This window comes from Pleurodeles waltl, chromosome 2_2 (assembly GCF_031143425.1).
Source record: "Pleurodeles waltl isolate 20211129_DDA chromosome 2_2, aPleWal1.hap1.20221129, whole genome shotgun sequence".
In the NCBI taxonomy this organism is placed as follows: domain Eukaryota; kingdom Metazoa; phylum Chordata; class Amphibia; order Caudata; family Salamandridae; genus Pleurodeles; species Pleurodeles waltl.
The window spans coordinates 157,952,238-157,975,222 of NC_090439.1; the positions used below are offsets into that span (position 1 = coordinate 157,952,238).

Consider the following 22,985-nt stretch of genomic DNA (forward strand, 5'->3'; position numbering starts at 1 on the left):
GGCGTATAGTCCATGCAGAGAGGTACTATGAGTGGAAAGATCCAAAGGCAGTAACAGGGGGTAACAGGGGCCTCATAGAAGGTTGTTAACAAATGCTCAGCGCTACTACCCAAGTACGAGGTAGTGTTAGTAATCTAAGGATAAGCTCAATTGGACATAGATAAGAGAAGGTAAGTATATATGCGGTACAAGTTAACCATGGAACATCCATGCGTGCATTAAGGAAACAAAGGCGGCGAAAAGTAGCAAGCACTTGTTGTTATCCAAGCGTGTCTGGAGTTAATTGTACAATGCCACCGGAGACCGGTTAGTGATCTAAGGATAAGCTCAATTGGACATAGATAAGGGAAGGTAAGTATGTAAGCGGTACAAGTTAGCCATGGAACATACATGCGTGCATTAAGGAAACCAAGTCGGCGAAAAGTAGCGAGCGCTTGTTGTTATCCAAGCGTGTCTGGAGTTAATTGTACAATGCCACCGGAGATCGGTTGTGCATCCTCTAGTAGCTGATAAAAAACGTTAGACAGGATGTATAATCTAACTTTAGGGTCATCCAGTTGGGGTCCGATGGTTGGTTATGGTATATGGACACAGCGTCCTGAGAGTGACTGTACGGGGCTCCGCACAGTCGGGTGTAAGTTGCTGGGTAACGGTTTCTAAAGAACAAATAAAGGGTAATGGAAGTATCTGGCGTGACGGAGAGACAGAAAAACGCCACTAAAGGCTCTAATTAGAAGGCATGGTCCGTGTGAGCGCGGTGATAATGAACGCGACCAAGAGGGGGCATGTTCACAGACCTAAGAGTTGGAAAACAATAGTAAATAAACGATATACCTCGTTGGAATTGCTCGGTCCGTCTGGAGTCTGCAAGGAACGCGTCTGGGGTCTCCGCGCCCCGCGCGTCCCTAAAATGAAGTTCGTGTCAGCAAAGTAGAAAGAGGACTGTGCTGGCTCAACGTCCCAGGAAGATGTCGATATTGTGGAAGAAAGAGGCGGCCATTTTGTAATGGTGATATCGAGTCAGTCAAAAAGAGGGCAGGACATTGACCGAGTAGTAGAAGTACTAAAAATAGACCCAATTAACCTGTGTGATTGGGGAAACTGGGGAGGTGAAAAGTGTCTAACATGCTATTTGTGAATGAGTGGTGGTACGTCAGATGTATCCACTTAAGTGTCCTTATTCGATTGGTGCAACAAGGGAGACACTGGGATAACAGTATTGTAACTCAAATGTAGACAAATGTGCAAGTTACACATAATAACACTTTCCATACTACACTTTGAAACGTAGTTGAAAACCTCCTTAAGCACACGTAGTATTGCAAGGATAACAGGTAAACATAGTCACACGTGCAAGTTCATATAACAGTAGTTTGTTGCATATTTGTATACATGATCCATCAGAGAAGAGTCATTAGATAATATACAGTGAATATTCATGGAGCTCAAAGGCATACATCACAGAGCTAGGTGAGGAAAAAATGTAGTTCATGGTCAGTGTTCAGTCCATGCTCTACTGCCCGGAGTTTTAGAATCCAACCAGCCTCACATCTCCGTAGGTCCCTGGTTCTGTCGCCCAATCTAGGTGAACCAGTGACCTGGGCGATACCATGAAACCTGATATTGAGAAGGTCCCTCTCGCCATGCATAGTGTTAAAATGGACGGCAATTGGGTATGTACTGTTAAAGTTCCTGATAGCTCTTACGTGTTCTTGTATCCGTTCTTTCAAAGGACATATCGTGCTGCCAACGTAAATCAGACCACACACACATACAATACAATAGACTGAAAATCTGGTGTTGCAGTTGATAAAGCTTGTGATTCTGTAAGTAAATCTCGTATTGTATGAGAAAGAAGTGATTTTGTTGAGAGCCAATTGGCATGAGATACAGTTTCCACATTTGAAGAAACCCCTTGGTTTGGTTGGGATCCAAGTCGAGGAGTGTGTCTGTGTGTAGGGCAAGAGAAAGCTGGGGCATAATATGTTTCTGAGTGTACGTCCCCTGCTGTGAGTCATGGTTGGGGAATTGTTGATATAGCTCTTTAGACAAGAGTCCAGCAGTAGTAGATGCCAATGTTTCTTAAGGACACGGAGTATGGTTTTACTGGCGGAGCTGTATTGCGTGATGAAGGAGATAGGACGTTTGTAAGATGTTTTAGGTGGTTTACTGGAGCCCCTAATGAGAAGCGAGTGTTGGTCTTTAGAGGATATACGTTTGATTCCCGTGGAAATGAGTTACTTGGTATAGCCGCGTGCTTGGAAGCGGTGTGTCAATTTGGTTAGTTCTTGTTTGAAGATGTCAGGGTCAGTACAGTTGCGTCGAACTCTGATCATTTCCCCGTAAGGAATAGCTCTGATTTGTGTTTGTGGGTGAGCGCTCTGCGCGTGTAGGATAGAGTTCCACGCAGTTGGTTTCCTGTATAGTCTGGAAGTGATCCTGTGGTTGGTGATGTAAAGGAGAAGATCTAGGAATTCGATTTGGGTGCGGTCCACCTTGTGTGTGAAAATTAAGTTGAAATCATTAGTGTTGAGATGATGGATTAGTGTGTCAAGGTCAGAGGCGTTGCCCGTCCAGATAGCTAGAATGTCGTCAATGTATCTGCCCCAATAGAGAATATGCTGGGTAAGGTGTTTTGGGCATTTGGACCACAAGTGTATCCTTTCAAACTGTCCCATGTACAGATTGGCATAAGATGGAGAGAATTTCGCACCCATCGCTACACCCTGACATTGACGGAACCAGTGACCATTGTGTAAAAAAACATTGTTTTTAAGTACCAAGCGCGTGAGGTCAAGGAGCATACAGGTGTGTTCAAATAGGGTGGCATCTCGTAAGCTGAGAGTCTTAGACAGCATCTCAAGCCCCCTTTCCAGAGGGATTGATGTGTAAAGCGAGTTGACATCAAGGCTGACAAATGTACATTCTTCCGTCCATTCAATGTCCTCCAGTTTGCAAATTAGATCTCTGGTGTCCTGGATGTAGGATGGAAGGTTTTGAACCAAGGGCTGGAGAAAGGAGTCAATGTATTCTGAGATGTGTTCCGTGGGAGATCCCAGTCCTGAAATGATGTGAAATGACAAAACCCTACCAAGCATGTATCCAATACTCAGAGCTTTCAAAAACGTGAGGTTCTGTATAATCCTCAGGACTTCCTCCTTAATTATTGTTATTCTCTCCCTATTCATCTCGGTGATCTTTGATTATTGCAATTTTCGATTTACTGCTCCTTAAATGCGGTGCATATGTCACTAGCAATAAAGAGATTTGTGAAAAATTTATAGAAGCTTTGTAGCTTACGCTCTTGCCCAGTGACATTACTATATGTTCTATTCCAGCTTTATTTCTCTCACTTTAGTATAACATTTAGGCAGGTTGTCAAACATGAAGGCCATCTCTAATGTTCTCAGCTGTTCACCTAGAGCCCACAACTTTGGTGACTGTTTTTTGTGCTTCTCGTCCACTACCTGCAATTCCCATTTCAGGGGGTTAGCCATTGCTTTCTGTAATCCTTTCGGTCGGTCTGCTGCAGCTATAAAATGCCTTCGGATCAAAGATTTCAATGCATCCCACACCACTACTGTTTCTCTTTGCTATTATCATTCTGTTTAAGGTAATCTATGATGCATGTTTTTATATTTATGCGCACCACTATGCCTTCGAAAAGCATCTCCCTAGCCCCTTATTCTCTTCAGACACACCTCTGTTTGAAGCAAGAGTGCCTGTGAGTGCCCTTCTTGTTCCATCACATGCAGGAGACTTTTGAAAGCAAATGTAGTCTGCTGTAAGCGGAGGTCGATGCCTTCAATCATTCACAAGCTCAGATCCACTAGCCTTTTTTCCCATCCCCAAGATAATATTTCCACCAAATCTGACATGTGATGCACCCTAGAATGCACACATGAGCAAGTTTAAATCTTACCGTATTAGGATATGAGCTGGCCTGTTTTGGGACATATATAGTTTTAAAAGCCAATGACTTTCCTTTCAGGGAGTCTAATCGGATTGGAGAAGCCATATCCATGTGCGAGGATTACACCTGAAATCTCATAAAACTGGCCAAAACTATATTCACCCGAGCCTTCTTCAGTGCTCGGGAGTACTATTTCTCTGGGAAGGCCCAAGATATCACCCAGTGATTATCTGAGCTTAGCAGACAGGTTTCGTAGAGGAGACATATCCACTGAGATTCGTGGTATCGCACTCAAAATACCAGTCCTTTTTGAATGGTTAAGTTTAACATTTGTGGTATACTGGGGGAGGTTTCCAATTTAACATTTGGGTTCTTGCTTTCCCTCTTTTCATTTCCCTTACCTCAGTGAATGTAACTGGGCTATACAAAATCTGTGGATGACAGTGCCACCTCTAAGACTGTTTCCTTCCATCTTCCCCCTTTTAACTCCTCAGAAATCACAGAGAAAAAAGAACTGATCAAACTTTATGGACATTATATAAGAATGGACCTTTGGATGTACCTCTCACCACATGCCAGGAGCCCTCCCCCTCTTTCCAAAACTCATCTCCTTAATATCTGTGTCGGGTGAAGGTCAAAATCCCGGCCACTCCAAAAACAATTTCACCCCTCCCGCTCAAAATAATCCACTCCCACTTAATGGATCCCCAAGTTGTGGAGCTGCTTCTGTACCTCCACTTAGGAACTAATGCAAAGTGAGGGTTGGGACAAATGGAGAATGCTTGGACGTTTTTTAGCTTAATAGGGGTGTGTGCCAGGGGTGTGTACTGGCTCCTACCCTTTTTCTTCTGTACACAAATGGGTTGTCTGACTTTTTAGTTGAACGATGTAAGGGTGCTCCCAAAATTAATGGTAAGAGTGTTCCGGTACTGATTTATACGGATGATGCAGTGCTCATGGCCCGCACTATGAATGGCCTTTGCGAGGTGGTTCAAGCTTATGAAAATTGTATGTCAGCTTTAGACCTAGCGATAAACTGCAATAAATCATACTTTATGGTGTATGAGAAACCACTGAGCAGGGTGGGGGGGCTGAAGATAAATGAGAAAGTAATCAGCAAGGCTCAAGAAATCCCCTATTTAGGGGTTAATTCTGATGACAAGGGCACCTGGAAATCTTGTATTTCCAGGAGAGGGGTGCTTTCTAATGCATCAGTTGGTGCTACATTTGAGTTTGCCGCAAGGGTGGGAAATAAACCTATTAAGCCCTTGCTTGAAGTTTATAGGTGCAAATGTCTCCCAGTCTTGCTGTATGGGGCTCCACTTTGGGGTTATATGGAAAATAGGGCCCCTGCGATAGAGGAAAAATCGCTTCTGTAGAAGGCTGTTAGGAGTTGGTCAAAATACCTCTGGATGTTGTCTGCATGCTGAATTGGATCTACATTTTATAGAAGATCCCATCAAGATTGCTCCTTCCATGTTAAGGATCTCTATTTGGACTAATGAGTTTGCCTCTTTTAATAGAGAGATCTTGCGGGACTGCATGGCATGTGATCATGCAAAGGTTATTCCTTGGTTGATGTATATAAGAAAAGTAGCCTTTGCTCTGGGGCGGCCGGATATGTTCGAGGTTCCGAAGGGTCTAACGCGTTCTGACAAACGGTGGACTAAGGAAAATTACTTCAAAATCTTGGGGGCTAAGAGGGAGGAGGAGGAACTAAGGAAAAAATCAGTAAGGGATTTTATAATGTTAAAAATTGGGTTGGGTCCAGAGGCCTATCTCTTGGAGATAAGCAATGTGAGGGAACGGACTCGTATTTCGCCATTCGGTTTAAGGGTTATCAGAAGTAATCTGTGTTTTCCGTTAGGTCAGTTTGATTAAACATCTATAAAACCATGCCCTTGTGATGGAGTGTCTCTGCAGACATTAATTCATTTTACTTTGTTCTGTGATTTTTATGCTTCCTTTAGGAGACGTTACTTATTTCCCCTATTGAGGTCTAGGGGTTTTGTACAATATCGTCCAGCTTTTTTGTGGCTGCGTATGGCTTCTGATGCGCTGGTGTGGCGGGGGTGTAAGGGAGCTGTAACCTGGAGGAACAATCTAGAGTATTTTAAAATAATTGTACATTTTTAATCTGATTGAAATATTATCTTCTTAATGAAATTTGGAATGCAATTTTTGTAAGTGTTAAAATGTTTAGTAGGACATGAGGTGATACATAAATTGGTTTAATGAATTTCTTTTTAAATTTTGTCTAAAAGTATTTATTGTGCAGGATAGCTGCACGATTGAATTTTTGGTAGTAATTTTTGATAGTAATATGTGATGTGTTGTTTATTTATTTGTATGGTTGATAATTTACAAACCGAATAAAGTGTTGTGAGGTTACTCTGAGTAACATAAGCTTAACACTAGTTCATCTGAATAAGCCGTGCTGCTCAGTGGCACAGTTACCTGGGACTGAGTTGAGGGTTTGACAGACAAAACTACTGGTCCTGAAGGGGTTGGTTAAGTCCAGTTCCTCACACACTCACCTCTCCAAATCGACCTCATCATGAAACTTAGCCATCCCCTAGTCAACTAACTTTGTTCTCCTCGAGCTAAAGGTCTGGACCTTACTGTTACCAATCTCAGTAGTCAGAGGATCTTTTCTTGTGCAAGTCCGCAGGACTCACCTCTGAGGCAGTGCTCACTTTAAAAAGTTGCTCGATTGCCATTCTTCATTTTGTCCCACTTTGATTTTTAGTTTTACAGAACTGCTACAGAAAATCTTTAAATAGTATGTCTTTGGCATCATTCTCCAGGTCCTCTCCAGTTTCTTCTGAGCTCCACCAATGTTGGTTTACTTTGAGGGCCAGCCTTTTTTCTTGCTTGACCCTTGTTCTAACATTTCCTTAGGGTTAACATATGTCTTGTCTCTTGAACTTGACGTTGTTGCGTTGCTTGTCCTAAAATGTTTCAGCAGTCCACCCATTCCAGCTCTTAAAGGTGGGCAAGCATGTAAGGCAGGGAACGATTCTGATTACTCGCCTACTACTAACAGGAATTTCAGACCCCACATTAAAATGGTGAAATGGCCTCTTCCTGTAATTTATCTCCCACTCTCTCTGGCGGGCCTTTACTGAAAGTCTTGGTCATCCTTCTGGCATGATACAACTATTGTGTGTTTGTTTTGACTCCAGATTAACTCTTCTCTTCTATCAGCCCTTTTGGAAAGCTTAGCCTGTGCACTTTCATGTGGAAAGGCCTCTTCTGGTAATATATTCCCCACTCTCTCCCTTGCAGGCCTTATTGCAACTCTCAGTCTCTGTCTGGAATAATACAGCAATTGTTTGGTTGATTTGACCCCAGATTACCTCTTCTCTTCTATCATCCCTTCAGGAAGATTTAGCCCCTGCCCCTTCACTTCAACTTCAGATTCAATCTTCTGTAAGATGCCTTAACAGAAGTCAGACACTCCCAGCTCGAACACTGGAACTCAATGCCCTTCCACCTCTCAATTTTGGGGCCTCAACCTTCTCCTGTGTAATGTTTATACCAGTGTTTCTAAAGGGGGTCAGTACACACAGCCTTTCTCAACACTTTAAGTCCACTAGTTTCTCACTTTGAGGACCTCCGAGGGAATGGGTATCTCCTACATTCCAGTGTTTCTTTTTTTGGGGGAGGGCCCAGTCTAAACTTCTTGATCTTGAATTTCTTCAACCCCTAGGGGTATGCTCCCTTTAACCTCACCCTGCAGAAGCCAGTATCTCTCCTCACCTGCTAAGGGCACCAACTGCCCTTGAATCAGCCTCACTGCCATAGCCAGGCTGGCTTGATCCTCCTGGCTGTCCTAAATGCCAGCTCAGTCTCTCCTATGACACTGCTGTGCTGTAAAGGTCTGATCCTGCATGGGTGTCATCTTGTGCACTTGCCCGAGCAATGTTTAATTCTGCTAGGAGTTGGCAAGGAGAATCCGTTTTTTCCACTGCTTTGTATTCTGTCTCAGGTTACTTGTAATGTGAGGGAAAGGCTAACCAGGACTTTCACTGTGTGCGCTCCATGACAGGCAAGACATGGTGTCCCAAGTGCCACCAAGGGGTCTGTTGTCTGTTTTTTGCAGATCTGAAGCGCCAAGCCTGGCTTCATCCGTGCCCCAACAAAAGGTCAAATCCCTCCAACCCCTGTCGCTTCTCTGCTGTCCCATGGCAGTCTGGGTCCCTGCTCGTTCCTTCATGGAGGGAGGGGAAAGTCAGAATTATGGATACCCCACTACCTTGGATAAACTTGAACTATTCAATAGCCCCCCTTTGAACAGAAAGAAGGGACATCTTTCTCTAATATGTCAATGATACTTACTCAGTCATTCTGGGACGAGGTTTTGACAATATTCACAATGATAAAATGGACACTACACCACTCCCAACAGTACAGCTTTGTATATGGGTTGCATTATACAATGCATAGCAAACTATTAGCGACACCAGTTTTTCTAAAGATTAAAGGGAACAAGCAACTATGGTTATAGGAGTAAGACCCATTTGTATCGAAACAGAAGCAAGTGAAGGACTGTCGCATGGATCAAAAAATGGAACACAAATAAATCTGGGATAAATGGATGAAGAGCACACAACAGATGCCCCTAAACAAAAAAACAAAATAGGTAACAGAAATCTCCAAGACATGGAATCATTGAAAAATCCTGGGAGTGGGATCGGTGTGACACAGAAAGGATGAAGACCGCAAAATCATATAATTCCTTTACAACTGGGCTACCCATCAAGTTTCTGTTGTATGGCTATGAGATTATATGTAGTTATCTGCCTAGAGTTCTAGTCTTATTGTGGTTGTGTTCATCAACAAAAAGCCAATTAAAAATAGTTTATTTAAAAAAATGGTTGCCAATAATATGTTTATCTTCTTCAGAAACTTAGCAGGATCTTTCTACCCCAACACCCTGCTAATGAGACACAAGCTTGTAATGGTTTTACTGGCATACTCTACCACAGCAAAGTCTTACCTGTTCCTTTCCAGAGCAAAACATTCTTCATCACACTGCAGCCTTAATAGGAAAAGAAAAAAAAATTAGCAATATGCTCTGATTGCCAAGGTCACCAACAGCATACCATTACATAATTTCATAAGCTTCGGTGAACGGTTTTGTGGTATACTGGATTAGGCCCGTGGATTTAAAGGACAAGTTACTTACCTTCGGTAACAAATTATCTGGTAGAGACTCTTTCTAGCTGCAGATTCCTTACCTTAGAATTCCCTGGCGTCAGCTTTGAATCTGGAATTTTTCTGCTGAGTAGTAACCTGTGCGTGCCATTGGGTGGCGTCGTTCGGATATGCGCGCGTCGTCCGGCTCCGCGTGGCGTTGTCAGCGTCATTGGAGCCATTCGTGATGTCACGGTTGTCTACAAAGACGCCACATTGGTGCGTGCACGTCAGTCTGTTTTCCACAACTTTCCACACCAGAAACACAGAGTCATGGAAGAACCAACAGCATTTCGTTTTTTCACTTGATTGTTTGAAGAAAAAGACATGCCCTTTAGAAAGGCAAAAATACCAAAACATATATATATATCCATAGAGCAGGGAGGCTTGGGTGGGTGTAAGAAATCTGCAGCTAGACAGTTTCTACCAGATAATTTGTTACCTAAGGTAAGTAACTTGTTCATCTGAAAGAGACTTCTAGCTGCAGATTCCTTACCTTCGAATAGATACCCAAGCTATAACTCCTGGTGGTGGGTCTTGAGGATATATTTCATACCAGGAAGTCCTGCAGGACCGAGCGGGCAAAATTCCCCTCTCTCCTCATCTGGCTATCCAGGCAGTATTGTCTCGCAAACGTGTGCAACGAAGCCCACGTTGCCGCTTGGCAGATGTCAAGTACCGGCACGCCACAAGCTAACGCAGTGGTAGCAGCTTTTCCTTTGGTAGAGTGACCCCGCAAACCCTCCAGAGGCTGCTTCTTAGCCAAAGTGTAGCAACTCTTTATACAGAGAACAACCCAGCGCAAAATGGACTGTTTCTGTACTGCCCGACCCTTCTTTGCACCAACGTATCCCACGAAGAGTTGATCATCCACTGGAACTCTTTTGTGCGGTCAAGGTAGAACGATAAAGCTCTTTTTGAGTCTAGCCAATGGAGACGCTCCTCCTCCTTAGAGGGATGCAGTGGTGCAAAGAAGGTGGGCAGGGTGATATTTTGACCCAGATGGAAAGGGGTCACCACCTTGGGAGGAAAGAGGCACGAGTTCTGAGGACTACTTTATCAGGAAATATCATAAGATGCAGTGGTTTCGACGATAAAGCCTGCAGCTCACTCACTCTCCTGGCAGATGTAATTGCCACCAAAAAGGCTGTTTTGATAGTGAGCAGCCGGAGAGGACAGTTATGTAAGGGCTCAAAAGGAGCACATATTAGGAAAGTAAGAACAAGATTAAGATCCCACTGGGGCATGACAAAAGGCACAGGGGGAAACATATGCACAGGCACTTTTAAACATCTTTGTATGATGGGAGACTTGAACAAACATGTTTGTTCGGGCAAGCGTTGAAAAGCCGACAAGGCAGCAAGATAGCCCTTAAGAGTCCCTAAGGAGGAACACTGTTGGGCGAGAGATAGAATAAGCAAAAGGATATTAGATAGAGAAGAAGAAAGAGGATCAATAGACCTCTCTGTACGATATGAAACAACACGTTTCCACCAGCAGGCGTAAATCGACTTAGTAGAGGGACGCCTGGCTGCCAGAATGACATCAGAAACTTCGGAAGGGAGGTCATAAACCATCAACTGCTGCCGCTCAACCTCCATGCATGAAGCCGCAAGGTTGACAGGTTCGGGTGAATGACCTTTCCCTGCTGTTGCGACAGAAGATCCTCCCGAAGAGGTAACTTGATTGGAGGACTGATGCTCATTTTGAGAAGCCCTGGATACCAGACACTCAGTGCCCAATCCGGAGCCACTAGGATTACTTGGGCCCGGTCGTTCTTGATTTTCTTGAGAACTCTGGGCAGAAGTGGTATAGGCGGAAAGGCGTACAGCAAGCCTGAACTCCACTTGCGATGAAAAGCGTCACCTAGCGATAGCTGCCTTGGAAACTACAACGTGCAATACTGCTGACATTGCACGTTCTCTGCGGAGGTTAACAGATCTAACCATGGCTCTCCCCACTGCTGAAAGAGTCCTTGCGCCACCTCTGGATCGCGATACCATTCGTGATCCGCTAAGCATCGTTAGCTGAGTTCGGGCGACCTGGCGTTCAGAGAACCTGCCAGGTGTTGAACCACCAAGGTTATGCCCTGCTGTTCCAGCCATGTCCAGAGACGCAGAGCCTCTTGACAAAGGGTCCACGACCCCACACCGCCCTGTTTGTTGCAGTACCACATTGCTGTGGTGTTGTCAGTGAGCACCTGCACTACCTTCCCTTTCACAACAGGAAGAAATGCCTTTAATGCTAGTCAGATCGCTCGAAGCTCCAACAAGTTGATATGGAGCCTGGATTCCGCCGGAGACCAGAGACCCATGAGCTCCATCTGTCACTACTGTGAGATCTGGTTGGGGAAGAGAGAGGAGTCTGCTTTTGACCAAATTGCAGTTCACTAACCACCACTGCAGATCATTTGCAGTCTCCTCCGAGATCTGAACCACGTCTGTAAGTTTTCCCTGATGCTGTGTCCATTGGAACTTCAGGTCTCACTGCAGAGCCCTCATATGCCATATGGCATGTTTGGATAACTGGATGCAGGAAGCCATGAGTCCCAACAGCCTCATAGTCTGTCTCACCAAAATCCAGGATAGAGGCCGAAACATCAGTATCATAACCTGAATATCCTGGACTCGCTGCTCGGGAGGATAGGCCCAATACTGCACTGTGTCTAGAACAGCTCTGATGAAAGTGAACTTCTGAGAGGGAGTCAGGCGTTACTTCGGCACATTGATAGTGAACCCCAGCGAATGCACGAGGTTCGCCTCCTTTTGTAGATGGAATAACAACCACTGCCTACTTCCGACATCGGGACCCCTTCTATGGCTCCCTTGGCCAAGAAAGCCACAACTTCCTCGCAGAGCAAAATCAAATGGTCCTCCATCAGCAGTTCTTTTGTCGGAGGGATAGAGGGAGGAAAAGCCTGGAAGGGGAGGGATTAGCCCTTCCGTATAATCTGCAAGTCCAATTTGGCCGTTGTGATGGAATGCCAGTGAGGGAGATGAAATTGAATCCTCCCTCCAACTGGACGGACATTGTCCTGCAGAATCACACTAGGAGGGCTTGGGCGCTGTGGAGGGGGCCTTTGTGGTGGCCGACCGCTGGCCAGACCCTCTGGGTCTGATGGTAACATGACCACGTCCTCTCCCGGGATGGTGTGAAGCCTGAGGACAGTGGCTAAGTTGTGGCTGGCGTGGTACCACGCCCCTTCCGAAGCCTCGAAAGGGGTGGAAGACAGACTGCTGTCGAGCTGGCACTGAGAGGCCCAAGTATCTGGCCGTAGCTCGAGAATCCTTAAACCTCTCAAGCGCGGAGTCTGCCTTCTCACCAAAAAGGCAGGAGCCGTCAAAGGGCATGCCCATCAAACTTGACTGGACATCCCCTGAAAAGCCAGTTGAACGTACCCAGGCGTGGCGACGTAGGGCCACTGTCGATGCGATCACTCTACCCAGTCGGTCGTGTCCAATCCACACCTGATAGTAAACTTGGCTGCATCTCTCCCATCCTTGACAGCCTGGGTGAGAGTGTCCCGTACAACCTCCGGGACCTGGGGCAGCACCTGTGCCACCGTATCCCATAAAGTATGGGAAATACGGCCCAATAGGCAAGAGGTGTTTACTGACCTCAATGCCAGGCTGGAGAAAGAAAACATTTTCTTTCCAAGCTGATCCAGCCTCTTGGATTCCCTATCCGGGAGAGCGGAATGGAAGGCACCACGGAAGTAGAGGCCTGGACCAGCAAGCTCTCCGGGGTGGGGTGCTGGGTAAGGAAAGTAGGGTCGCTCGGAGCGGGTTTATGGCTGTGGCCGACTGTCCTCTTCACAGGAGCCTCTGTGCTGGGTTTGGACCATGTTACCAGAAGGACGTCCATTAGGGCTTCATTGAAGGGCACCATCGGCTCTGATGTAGTCACCCTCGGCTGCAGCACCTCTGTCAGGAGATTCGTCCTGACTGGCACCGTGGGCAAGTCTAAGTCCAAGACCTCAGCTGCCCTATGCACCACCAGAGCATAAGAAGCTCCCTCCTCCGTAGCCACATTAGGAGGAGAGAGCATACCAGTATCTGGAGATGTGCCCAGTCCACTGGCCTCTCCTAGATCCTCGTACCAGTCCTGATCTTGTTCCAGGTCGTACTCTAAAGGGTCATCAGACTCCTCCCACTCATCTCCTGTGCTTGGCTGTTCAAAATAAGGCTCAGGCAATGATCTGGGCCTAATCGGCGCCGTCGAAGTCAGAGTGGGCGTCATACAACGTCGCTCTGAATCATCCGGAATGAGGATGGGGTTACCACTGGTGGGTGCCGGTGGTGGAGGAAGCGTTGACGTTGGACCCAGCACCGGAAGCGGTCGACTGTGAGGGACCGGCACTGGTCCGGATCCGGTATCGGATCCTGGGGTCCCCAGCGGTGCCGAGGCCGAAGCCGCCGACGTGGAACCCGATGGGGCCCATGCTGACACCGCAGGGCCAGAAGACCCACCCCAGGGTGCAGCTCACTCTAAAACAAGGCGCATGGCCTCGTAAAATTCCTTTATTTGAGTAAGGGTCGCTCTGGTCCCCGGAAAAGGGGGAAGACGCAGAGTCGACCGTGATGACGGCTCCGCGGAGCCGCGCTCGGAACATCGACGTTCCCTAGACGCCTCATCGGCTGACGGGCGTGACAAAGTCAAAGTCCGCTTGGACTTCTTCTTCTTGTGCCTCTTACCTGAGTGATCGGATGACCTAGCATGCGAGGAAGAGGACTTGGGGCTCCGGGAGCGGTGCCGCTACCTCCTCCTACTGCGGTACCGTGACCCTCTGTCGGGCCGCAAGAAGTTTGAGGGATCTCTCCCTCAAGGCTTTCGGAGCCATGGCCTGACAGTCAGAACACGAAGTGGAGTCGTGATCCTTCTCTAAACACCAGAGACACACTCGGTGTGGATCCGTTACTGACATGGCACGATGACATACACCACACTGTTTGAACCCAGCCTTTATAGAAGACATGCTTCAAACAATCAAGTATCGCAAAAACCTCAACGTCCATCTAAGAAAAGGGTAGCTCTTATCCGGATCTGCACTTAACCGGCGCGGAAGGAAAAGAACTGATGTACATGCGCCGAGGTGGTGTCTATATAGACAACCGTGATGTCACAGACGGCTTCAACGACGCTGGCGACACCACGCAGAGCCGGACGACGCACGCGGATCCGTACAACGCCACCCGATGGCACGCGCAGGGTACTGCTCAGCCGAAAAATTTCAGATTCGAAGCGGATGCCAGGAAATTATAAGGTAAAGAATCTGCAGTTAGATGTCTCTATCAGATCTTAAAAGTGAAGTGCTATAAGGTTAAAGAAAATAGTTTTACTAGCACACAGCCCCATAAAACATGGTATCAGCTCAGAAATACAATTTTAGATTAGCTACAAAGGGACAGTACCAAAGATCTCTAACATTCTGTGCATCTCTGCCTCCAATTCAATCACTTTTGAATATATTATTTACATAAAAATATAAAGAAGAGGAGAAACAGAGGTGCTATCACCTTTCAGTTAGAAAAGTCACAATGCCCGATATTTGGGGTTCAATATTACACCCAAGACCCAGGGTCTGTTTGAAGATGATTATCAATCACTGCTCAGGGATATAAGATAGAATCATATAAAACCGTCCCATGTTTATATCCTGGATGGATAGGACTGCAACACTGAAAAATGAATGTACTTGCTGTGTCTCAGTTTTCTTTCATGCGTTGCCAATTTTTATCCCTAAACCTAAAATGCAATATTTGGAGCAAGATTGTGAGACATTTGTTTGAGGAAGTAGGGCAATTACCCACATGAGGCAAGTTTAGGGTGAGGGACAGGATTTGGCATACCAGACTTAAGGAGCGTACAAGTACACTTGCACACTATTTTTGAGAACAACTGTAGAAAAAGCTTGGCATCAGACAAGTAAAAAGTTGGAGCAAGACCCAGATCCAAGTACGAAGACGTGGAGAGAAAGCAACTGACGTCAGTGTGCAGAGTGGAGCTTACATGTGGCTCCATTCGTCACTTTTTAGGGCAGAACAAAGTCAGCGCTGAGGCATTGGTTGGCCCCTTATGGCTTTCAGGAGCACTTATTTTGAAATCTTCTGGATCCAATCTGGCACCTGGGAATATTCTAAAGTTGAGGAATCTGCGGTTAGAAGAATTGATAAGAAACACAACTCATTCACTAATGGAGACAGTCCTAATATCCAGACAAATATTAATAACCCAACACAACTTTGGGGAAGAAATGAAAGTGATAATATCACTCAGAGTCTAAATGGATCTCACCCGAGGTGTCAAGAGAAGGTTAAAGGCAGCCTGGGAAGTTGGTGGCATAATGCACTTCTCTCATATTCTGGAAGAAGACAGAGTAAGGTTGTTTGATAAGCTAAGTGCACATTACAACTTTTCTGCAAAAAATCGAGAAGAAGTGTCGCCACGAACAAACAGAGAGCAATCACGCCGCCCTCAAGACAGCCATCCGCAAGCACCACCAGCTCATCCGGACCACCAAAAGATCCTTCTACAAGGATTGCATCGACAACAATGCGCACAACAGCAAAGAGCTCTTCAGCATCGTCAAAGAACTCGTCAACCCCAGGTACTGCTCCATCGACCCCCTCCTTCGCAAGACCTCTGCCACTCCCTCGCCACTTTTTTCCATCGCAAGATCACGGACATCCACGGCAGCTTCAACTCCTCGACCCACACGACCACTGCGGCCACCACTAACCCCAACGCGCCCAGCTACACCAACCTCTTGCTCGCCTAGACCCACATCAACGACGAGGACACCATCATAACCATGAGCACCATCCACTACGGATCACCCTCCGACCCCTGCCCCCACATGGTCTTCAACAAAGCAAGCCCCATCATCACCCCCAACTTTGTATGATCGTCAACAGCTCCTTAGAGACCGCCACCTTCCCAGACAGTTGGAAGCACGCCGAATTCAACTCCCCTGCTAAAGAAACCCAAAGCAGACCCCAGAGACCTCAAGAACTACCGGCCCATCTACCTCCTTCCCTTCCGGGCGAAGGTCATTGAGAAGATCGTCAACGGCCAACTGACTCTTTTCCTGGAGGATAACACCACGCTGGACATCTCCCAATCTGGATTCCATAGGAACGACAGCACCGAGACCACCCTCATCGCTGCAAACGACGACATCAGGACTATGCTTGACAAAGGCGAAACCGCTGCCTTAATGCTCCTGGACCTCTCAGCTGCCTTCGACACCGTCTGCCACCACACCCTCCGCACTCGCCTCTATGACTCGGGAATCCGCCACAAGGTCCTGGACTGGATCACATCCTTCCTCTCCGGCAGAACTCAGAGGGTCCACCTCCCTCCCTTCCTTTCTGAAGCCACCAAGACCATCTGCGGCGTTCCCCAAGGATCCACTCAGCCCAACCCTTTTTAACATCTACATGCCACCACTCACCAAAATCGTCCGACCCCACAACTGTAACATCGTCTCCTATGCCAACGACACCCAGCAGATCCTCTCACTCACCAAGGACCCTGCCACCGCAAAAATCAACCTCCACGACGGACTGCATGCCATCGCCAACTGGATGGAGAAGAGCTGCATCCTCGTCCTCAGCTCCAACCACTCCGCATGGGACGACTCCTGGTGGCCAGCCACTCTAGGAACCGCACCAACACCCACCAATCACGTGTGCAATCTAGGTTTCATCCTAGACTCATCGCTCACCAGGGCCCAGCAAGTCAACCCTGTCTCATCTGCCTGCTTCAACACCCTCTGCATGCTTTGCAAGATCTTCAGATGGATCCCCACCGAAACCAGAAGGACAGTCACCCACGCCCTCGTCAGCAGCAGACTGGACTTCGGCAACGCGCTCTACGCAGGAACCACGGCCAAGCTCCAGAAGAAACTGCAACGTATGCAGAATGCCTCCGCACGCCTCATCCCACGCCGCGACCACATTTCAGCCCACCTCAGAGACCTACACTGGCTTCCCATGAACAAGAGCATCAGTTTCAAACTCCTCATCCACGCCCACAAAGCTCCCCACAACGCTGGCCCTGCCTACCTCAACGAGCGACTCACCTGCCACACTCCAATCCGCCAACTCCGCTCTGCCAGCCGCGCCCTCGCCACGTCCCACGCATCCATCGTACTACAGCCGCCGGTAGATCTTCTCACCTCGCCACCAAGACCTGGAACTCCCTCCCCGTCCACCTACGACAGACCCAGGACCTCCTGACCTTGAGGAAACGCCTCAAGACCTGGTGTTTCGAGCAGTAGCAATCCTCCACCCCCCAGCGCCTTGAGACCCTAGTGGGTGAGTAGCGCGCTTTACAAATGATTGATTGATTGCAGAGAATCCTAAGGAGTGTAATCCCCTTGAATGGGTGATGTGGGGAAATATGGAGGGGAAGGGAACGGGGTGGCGGTGACATTGGAGGTGGTGGAGGAAGAGGAGGCGGCAGAGGAGAGGGCTAGTAGCCTTGGTTCTTTTCTTAGAAGGGGCAGGAACATTCAGAGCCTCTTGAAAGTTTCTTTTTAGGGAGCTCAGGCGAGGAAGGAGTGGCAATGATCCGTCCTGTGCCTTCTTGTATCTGAAGCTTGCGCTAACGAGCAGCCATTTTCTCCAGTATGAGCTTGACCGGAGTTGGGTTGGTGGAAGACTGGCCCGAGTTGCTGATGTTTTCAGCCCAGAGGCTCTCAGTGTTGAGGTCTTCAGTTTTGGGTGTCGGCACCAAAAAAGAGGCTGGAGCTTTTGTCTCGGTTCTGAGGTTCAGATCGATAAAAAAAAAAAACTCTTGGTCCAGAGCTGTGAAGGTCAAAACCGACAATGTGGCTTTGGTGGCCATTTTCGGCTCCTAGGTGGAAGGTGGGGCGGCTGAAGCAGATTTGCGGTGCCAACCATGGCTGGATGGCAGTTGGGGACCAGTGATCTCAAGAAGGGGCTGGAAAGTCTTTTTGGAGGACTTATGTGGGACAGCTGAGGCCACAGTACTCACGTGCTGGGCAGAGGTCACCTTGTGGCTTTCGACATCCGACTCAGAGCTGTCCTGTATGGAAAGGGCTTCCTCCTCCTGTTCAATGGTCCTCCTCAGCATGTTCCTCTCTGAAGATGTCCGTGGTATCGTCCGGTGTCTTCTGGGCCATTTCCAGCTGATGAGAGCGTTGATCCCAGAAAGTCTTTTTGGAACGACTTGCAGATGTCTCTGTCGGCCTTGCAATGGTCCAGAGAGAGACAGAGGTTGCACACGAGATGCTGGTTGGTGTGCGGGAGCTTTGCACAGCACTGAGGAAAGAATCGGAATGGAGTCTGTTCCATTAGGGAACCATTCCTGTTGGAGCTGCAGCCACACTGAAGGCAGGCCCCGCAGTGGGTACTGGTGACTCAAAGGGGAGGTGGGGGGGTGGGTGTCAGTGTCCGAACCAACAGAATGGCAAGGGCTCGAAGTTTGGAGAAGGACAAACAATAACAATACTGTTGAAGTAAGAAAGAAAAGATTGGAAGAACAGGACATAAGAGAGTCGCTAGACAGAGAAAGGCACACACGTCGGAACCTGAAGGAGGAGCGAAAACAATCGAGCAAAGGAGTTGAGGTCCATGCACAATATTAGAGAGGAGGCACTCTGTAGGAACCTGGCCTGGTGTGTGGTGGGTACCTATGGTACCTGCACCTTATACCAGGTCCAGGTATCCCCTCTTAGTAAAGGGTAGGCAGGCAGTGTCTAAAAGCCAGGCTCTCTAGAGGTAGCTGTGGATGAGCAGCCAAGGCTTATTTAGGAGACATGCAAAGCTCATGCAATACCACTGTAGTCACACACCACTAACACACATGAAAGAAAACACTCAGTTGCACAAAAATAAAAGTACTTTATTTTTGGAACAAATCACCACAAAATGCTAGAAGGGCAACCCACTAAGAGGAGGTAATTAATACACTAAATGTATACACCAGCAATCAGAAATAGGTATAGAAAAGGTTAGAAAACAGTGCAAATAACAATTACCAATAGTGACCCTAGGGGGAACACAAACCATATACTAAAAAATAGAATGTGAATAAGGTACTTCCACCTAGGTAAGTAAGATGTGTAAGGGGGACCTGGGTTTACTAGAAAACCACAAGGTAAGTAACACAGTATCCCCCCCAACGACCAGGAATGCAGGAGCAAAAAACACAGAATTTTCCACAAACCACCCAAAAGGATGCAAATAAGACACCCAGAGAAAACTGCAAGAAAACCAGCAGTGGATTCCTGAAGATAGAAGACCTGTGGAGAGACCAGACCAAGTCCAGGAGTCACAGTGGAGTCCAGGAGGAGTAGGAGCTACTACCGACCCAGCTGTAGTTGCAGGAGTTGGTCGACAATGATGAAGAACAGGTCAGAACTGTAGCCCTGGAACCTGAAAAGAGTTCCTGATAGATGTAGATGATGTCCCATGCTGGAAGGAAGACTGCAGACGGGTGTCGGTGCAGGAATACAGCCAACAAGCCTTGGGAAAGGGAAAGTCGCGATTAGTGGAAAAGAGGTGCTGCCAGGTACCAGCAAGACCCAGGAGGACTCAACCCAGGAGTGGGAGTCACATGAGACCCTCAGCATTGCAGAGAGTCCACAGGTGTCACACAGGATGGGGCACAGGAATCGGAGAAGGAGCCCACGAAGCACTGCAAAAGAGGATCCCACGCTGCACGAGAACCACGCTGGAGGCTGTGCTTTGCAGGATGGAGTGCTGGGGGCTGGAGCTACACGTCGCCTGCAGAGCCCTGGGAGGAGATGCAAACAAGCCTTGGCAGCTGCAAGAGATGTGGGTCATGGGCATATTGTCCTGTGTGGAAAGGCAAAGGCTTAACTCCACCAAAGTTGGACAGCTGGCAGAGATGATGTAAGGAAATGCCTCCTTGGCATGGTTGCCCCCTGACTTTTTGCCTTTGCTGATGCTATGTTTACAATTGAAAGTGTGCTGAGGCCTGCTAACCAGGCCCCAGCACCAGTGTTCTTTCCCTAACCTGTACTTTTGTATCCACAATTGGCAGACCCTGGCATCCAGATAAGTCCCTTGTAACTGGTACTTCTAGTACCAAGGGCCCTGATGCCAAGGAAGGTCTCTAAGGGCTGCAGCATGTCTTATGCCACCCTGGAGACCTCTCACTCAGCACAGACACACTGCTTGCCAGCTTGTGTGTGCTAGTGAGGACAAAACGAGTAAGTCGACATGGCACTCCCCTCAGGGTGCCATGCCAGCCTCTCACTGCCTATGCAGTATAGGTAAGCCACCCCTCTAGCAGGCCTTACAGCCCTAAGGCAGGGTGCACTATACCATAGGTGAGGGTACCAGTGCATGAGCATGGTACCCCTACAGTGTCTAAACAAAACCTTAGACATTGTAAGTGCAGGGTAGCCATAAGAGTATATGGTCTGGGAGTCTGTCAAACACGAACTCCACAGCACCATAATGGCTACACTGAAAACTGGGAAGTTTGGTATCAAACTTCTCAGCACAATAAATGCACACTGATGCCAGTGTATATTTTATTGTAAAATACACCACAGAGGGCACCTTAGAGGTGCCCCCTGAAACTTAACCGACTATCTGTGTAGGCTGACTAGTTTTAGCAGCCTGCCACAAACCGAGACATGTTGCTGGCCCCATGGGGAGAGTGCCTTTGTCACTCTGAGGCCAGTAACAAAGCCTGCACTGGGTGGAGATGCTAACACCTCTCCCAGGCAGGAATTGTCACACCTGGCGGTGAGCCTCAAAGGCTCACCTCCTTTGTGCCAACCCAGCAGGACACTCCAGCTAGTGGAGTTGCCCGCCCCCTCCGGCCAGGCCCCACTTTTGGCGGCAAGGCCGGAGAAAATAATGAGAAAAACAAGGAGGAGTCACTGGCCAGTCAGGACAGCCCCTAAGGTGTCCTGAGCTGAGGTGACTCTAACTTTTAGAAATCCTCCATCTTGCAGATGGAGGATTCCCCCAATAGGGTTAGGATTGTGACCCCCTCCCCTTGGGAGGAGGCACAAAGAGGGTGTACCCACCCTCAGGGCTAGTAGCCATTGGCTACTAACCCCCCAGACCTAAACACGCCCTTAAATTTAGTATTTAAGGGCTACCCTGAACCCTAGAAAATTAGATTCCTGCAACTACAAGAAGAAGGACTGCCCAGCTGAAAACCCCTGCAGCGGAAGACCAGAAGACGACAACTGCCTTGGCTCCAGAAACTCACCGGCCTGTCTCCTGCCTTCCAAAGATCCTGCTCCAGCGACGCCTTCCAAAGGGACCAGCGACCTCGACATCCTCTGAGGACTGCCCCTGCTTCGAAAAGACAAGAAACTCCCGAGGACAGCGGACCTGCTCCAAGAAAAGCTGCAACTTTGTTTCCAGCAGCTTTAAAGAACCCTGCAAGCTCCCCGCAAGAAGCGTGAGACTTGCAACACTGCACCCGGCGACCCCGACTCGGCTGGTGGCGATCCAACACCTCAGGAGGGACCCCAGGACTACTCTGATACTGTGAGTACCAAAACCTGTCCCCCCTGAGCCCCCACAGCGCCGCCTGCAGAGAGAATCCCGAGGCTTCCCCTGACCGCGACTCTTTGAACCTAAAGTCCCGACGCCTGGGAGAGACCCTGCACCCGCAGCCCCCAGGACCTGAAGGACCGGACTTTCACTGGAGAAGTGACCCCCAGGAGTCCCTCTCCCTTGCCCAAGTGGAGGTTTCCCCGAGGAATCCCCCCCTTGCCTGCCTGCAGCGCTGAAGAGATCCCGAGATCTCTCATAGACTAACATTGCGAACCCGACGCCTGTTCCTACACTGCACCCGGCCGCCCCCGCGCTGCTGAGGGTGAAATTTCTGTGTGGACTTGTGTCCCCCCCGGTGCCCTACAAAACCCCCCTGGTCTGCCCTCCGAAGACGCGGGTACTAACCTGCAAGCAGACCGGAACCGGGGCACCCCCTTCTCTCCACTCTAGCCTATGTGTTTTGGGCACCACTTTGCACTCTGCACCTGACCGGCCCTGAGCTGCTGGTGTGGTGACTTTGGGGTTGCTCTGAACCCCCAACGGTGGGCTACCTTGGACCAAGAACTAAGCCCTGTAAGTGTCTTACTTACCTGGTTAACCTAACAAAATACTTACCTCCCCTAGGAACTGTGAAAATTGCACTAAGTGTCCACTTTTAAAACAGCTATTTGTGAATAACTTGAAAAGTATACATGCAATTTTGATGATTTGAAGTTCCTAAAGTACTTACCTGCAATACCTTTCGAATAAGATATTACATGTAGAATTTGAACCTGTGGTTCTTAAAATAAACTAAGAAAAGATATTTTTCTATACAAAAACCTATTGGCTGGATTTGTCTCTGAGTGTGTGTACCTCATTTATTGTCTATGTGTATGTACAACAAATGCTTAACACTACTCCTTGGATAAGCCTACTGCTCGACCACACTACCACAAAATAGAGCATTAGTATTATCTCTTTTTACCACTATTTTACCTCTAAGGGGAACCCTTGGACTCTGTGCATGCTATTCCTTACTTTGAAATAGCACATACAGAGCCAACTTCCTACATTGGTGGATCAGCGGTGGGGTACAAGACTTTGCATTTGCTGGACTACTCAGCCAATACCTGATCACACGACAAATTCCAAAATTGTCATTAGAAATTCATTTTTGCAATTTGAAATTTTTCTAAATTCTTAAAAGTCCTGCTAGGGCCTTGTGTGTTAAGTCCCTGTTTAGCATTGTCTTTTAGAGTTTAAAAGTTTGTTAAAAGTTTGAAATTAGATTCTAGAAACAGTTTTAGATTCTTTAAAAAGTATTCCAACTCTTAGCAGAATAATGTCTGATACAGAGATGCAGGTGGTGGAACTCG

General features: G+C 47.8%; 1 protein-coding gene across 1 annotated transcript in view; it reads right to left on the bottom strand.

Moving 5' to 3' along the window:
* Positions 1–22,985, bottom strand: part of NFX1 (nuclear transcription factor, X-box binding 1) — a 1,141,187-nt gene that overhangs the window by 255,974 nt on the left and 862,228 nt on the right. Inside the window, exon 19 of the mRNA XM_069219549.1 lies at positions 8,916–8,957. Within this exon, the coding sequence (XP_069075650.1) occupies positions 8,916–8,957 (42 nt within the window). The remainder of the gene's footprint in view (positions 1–8,915; positions 8,958–22,985) is intronic.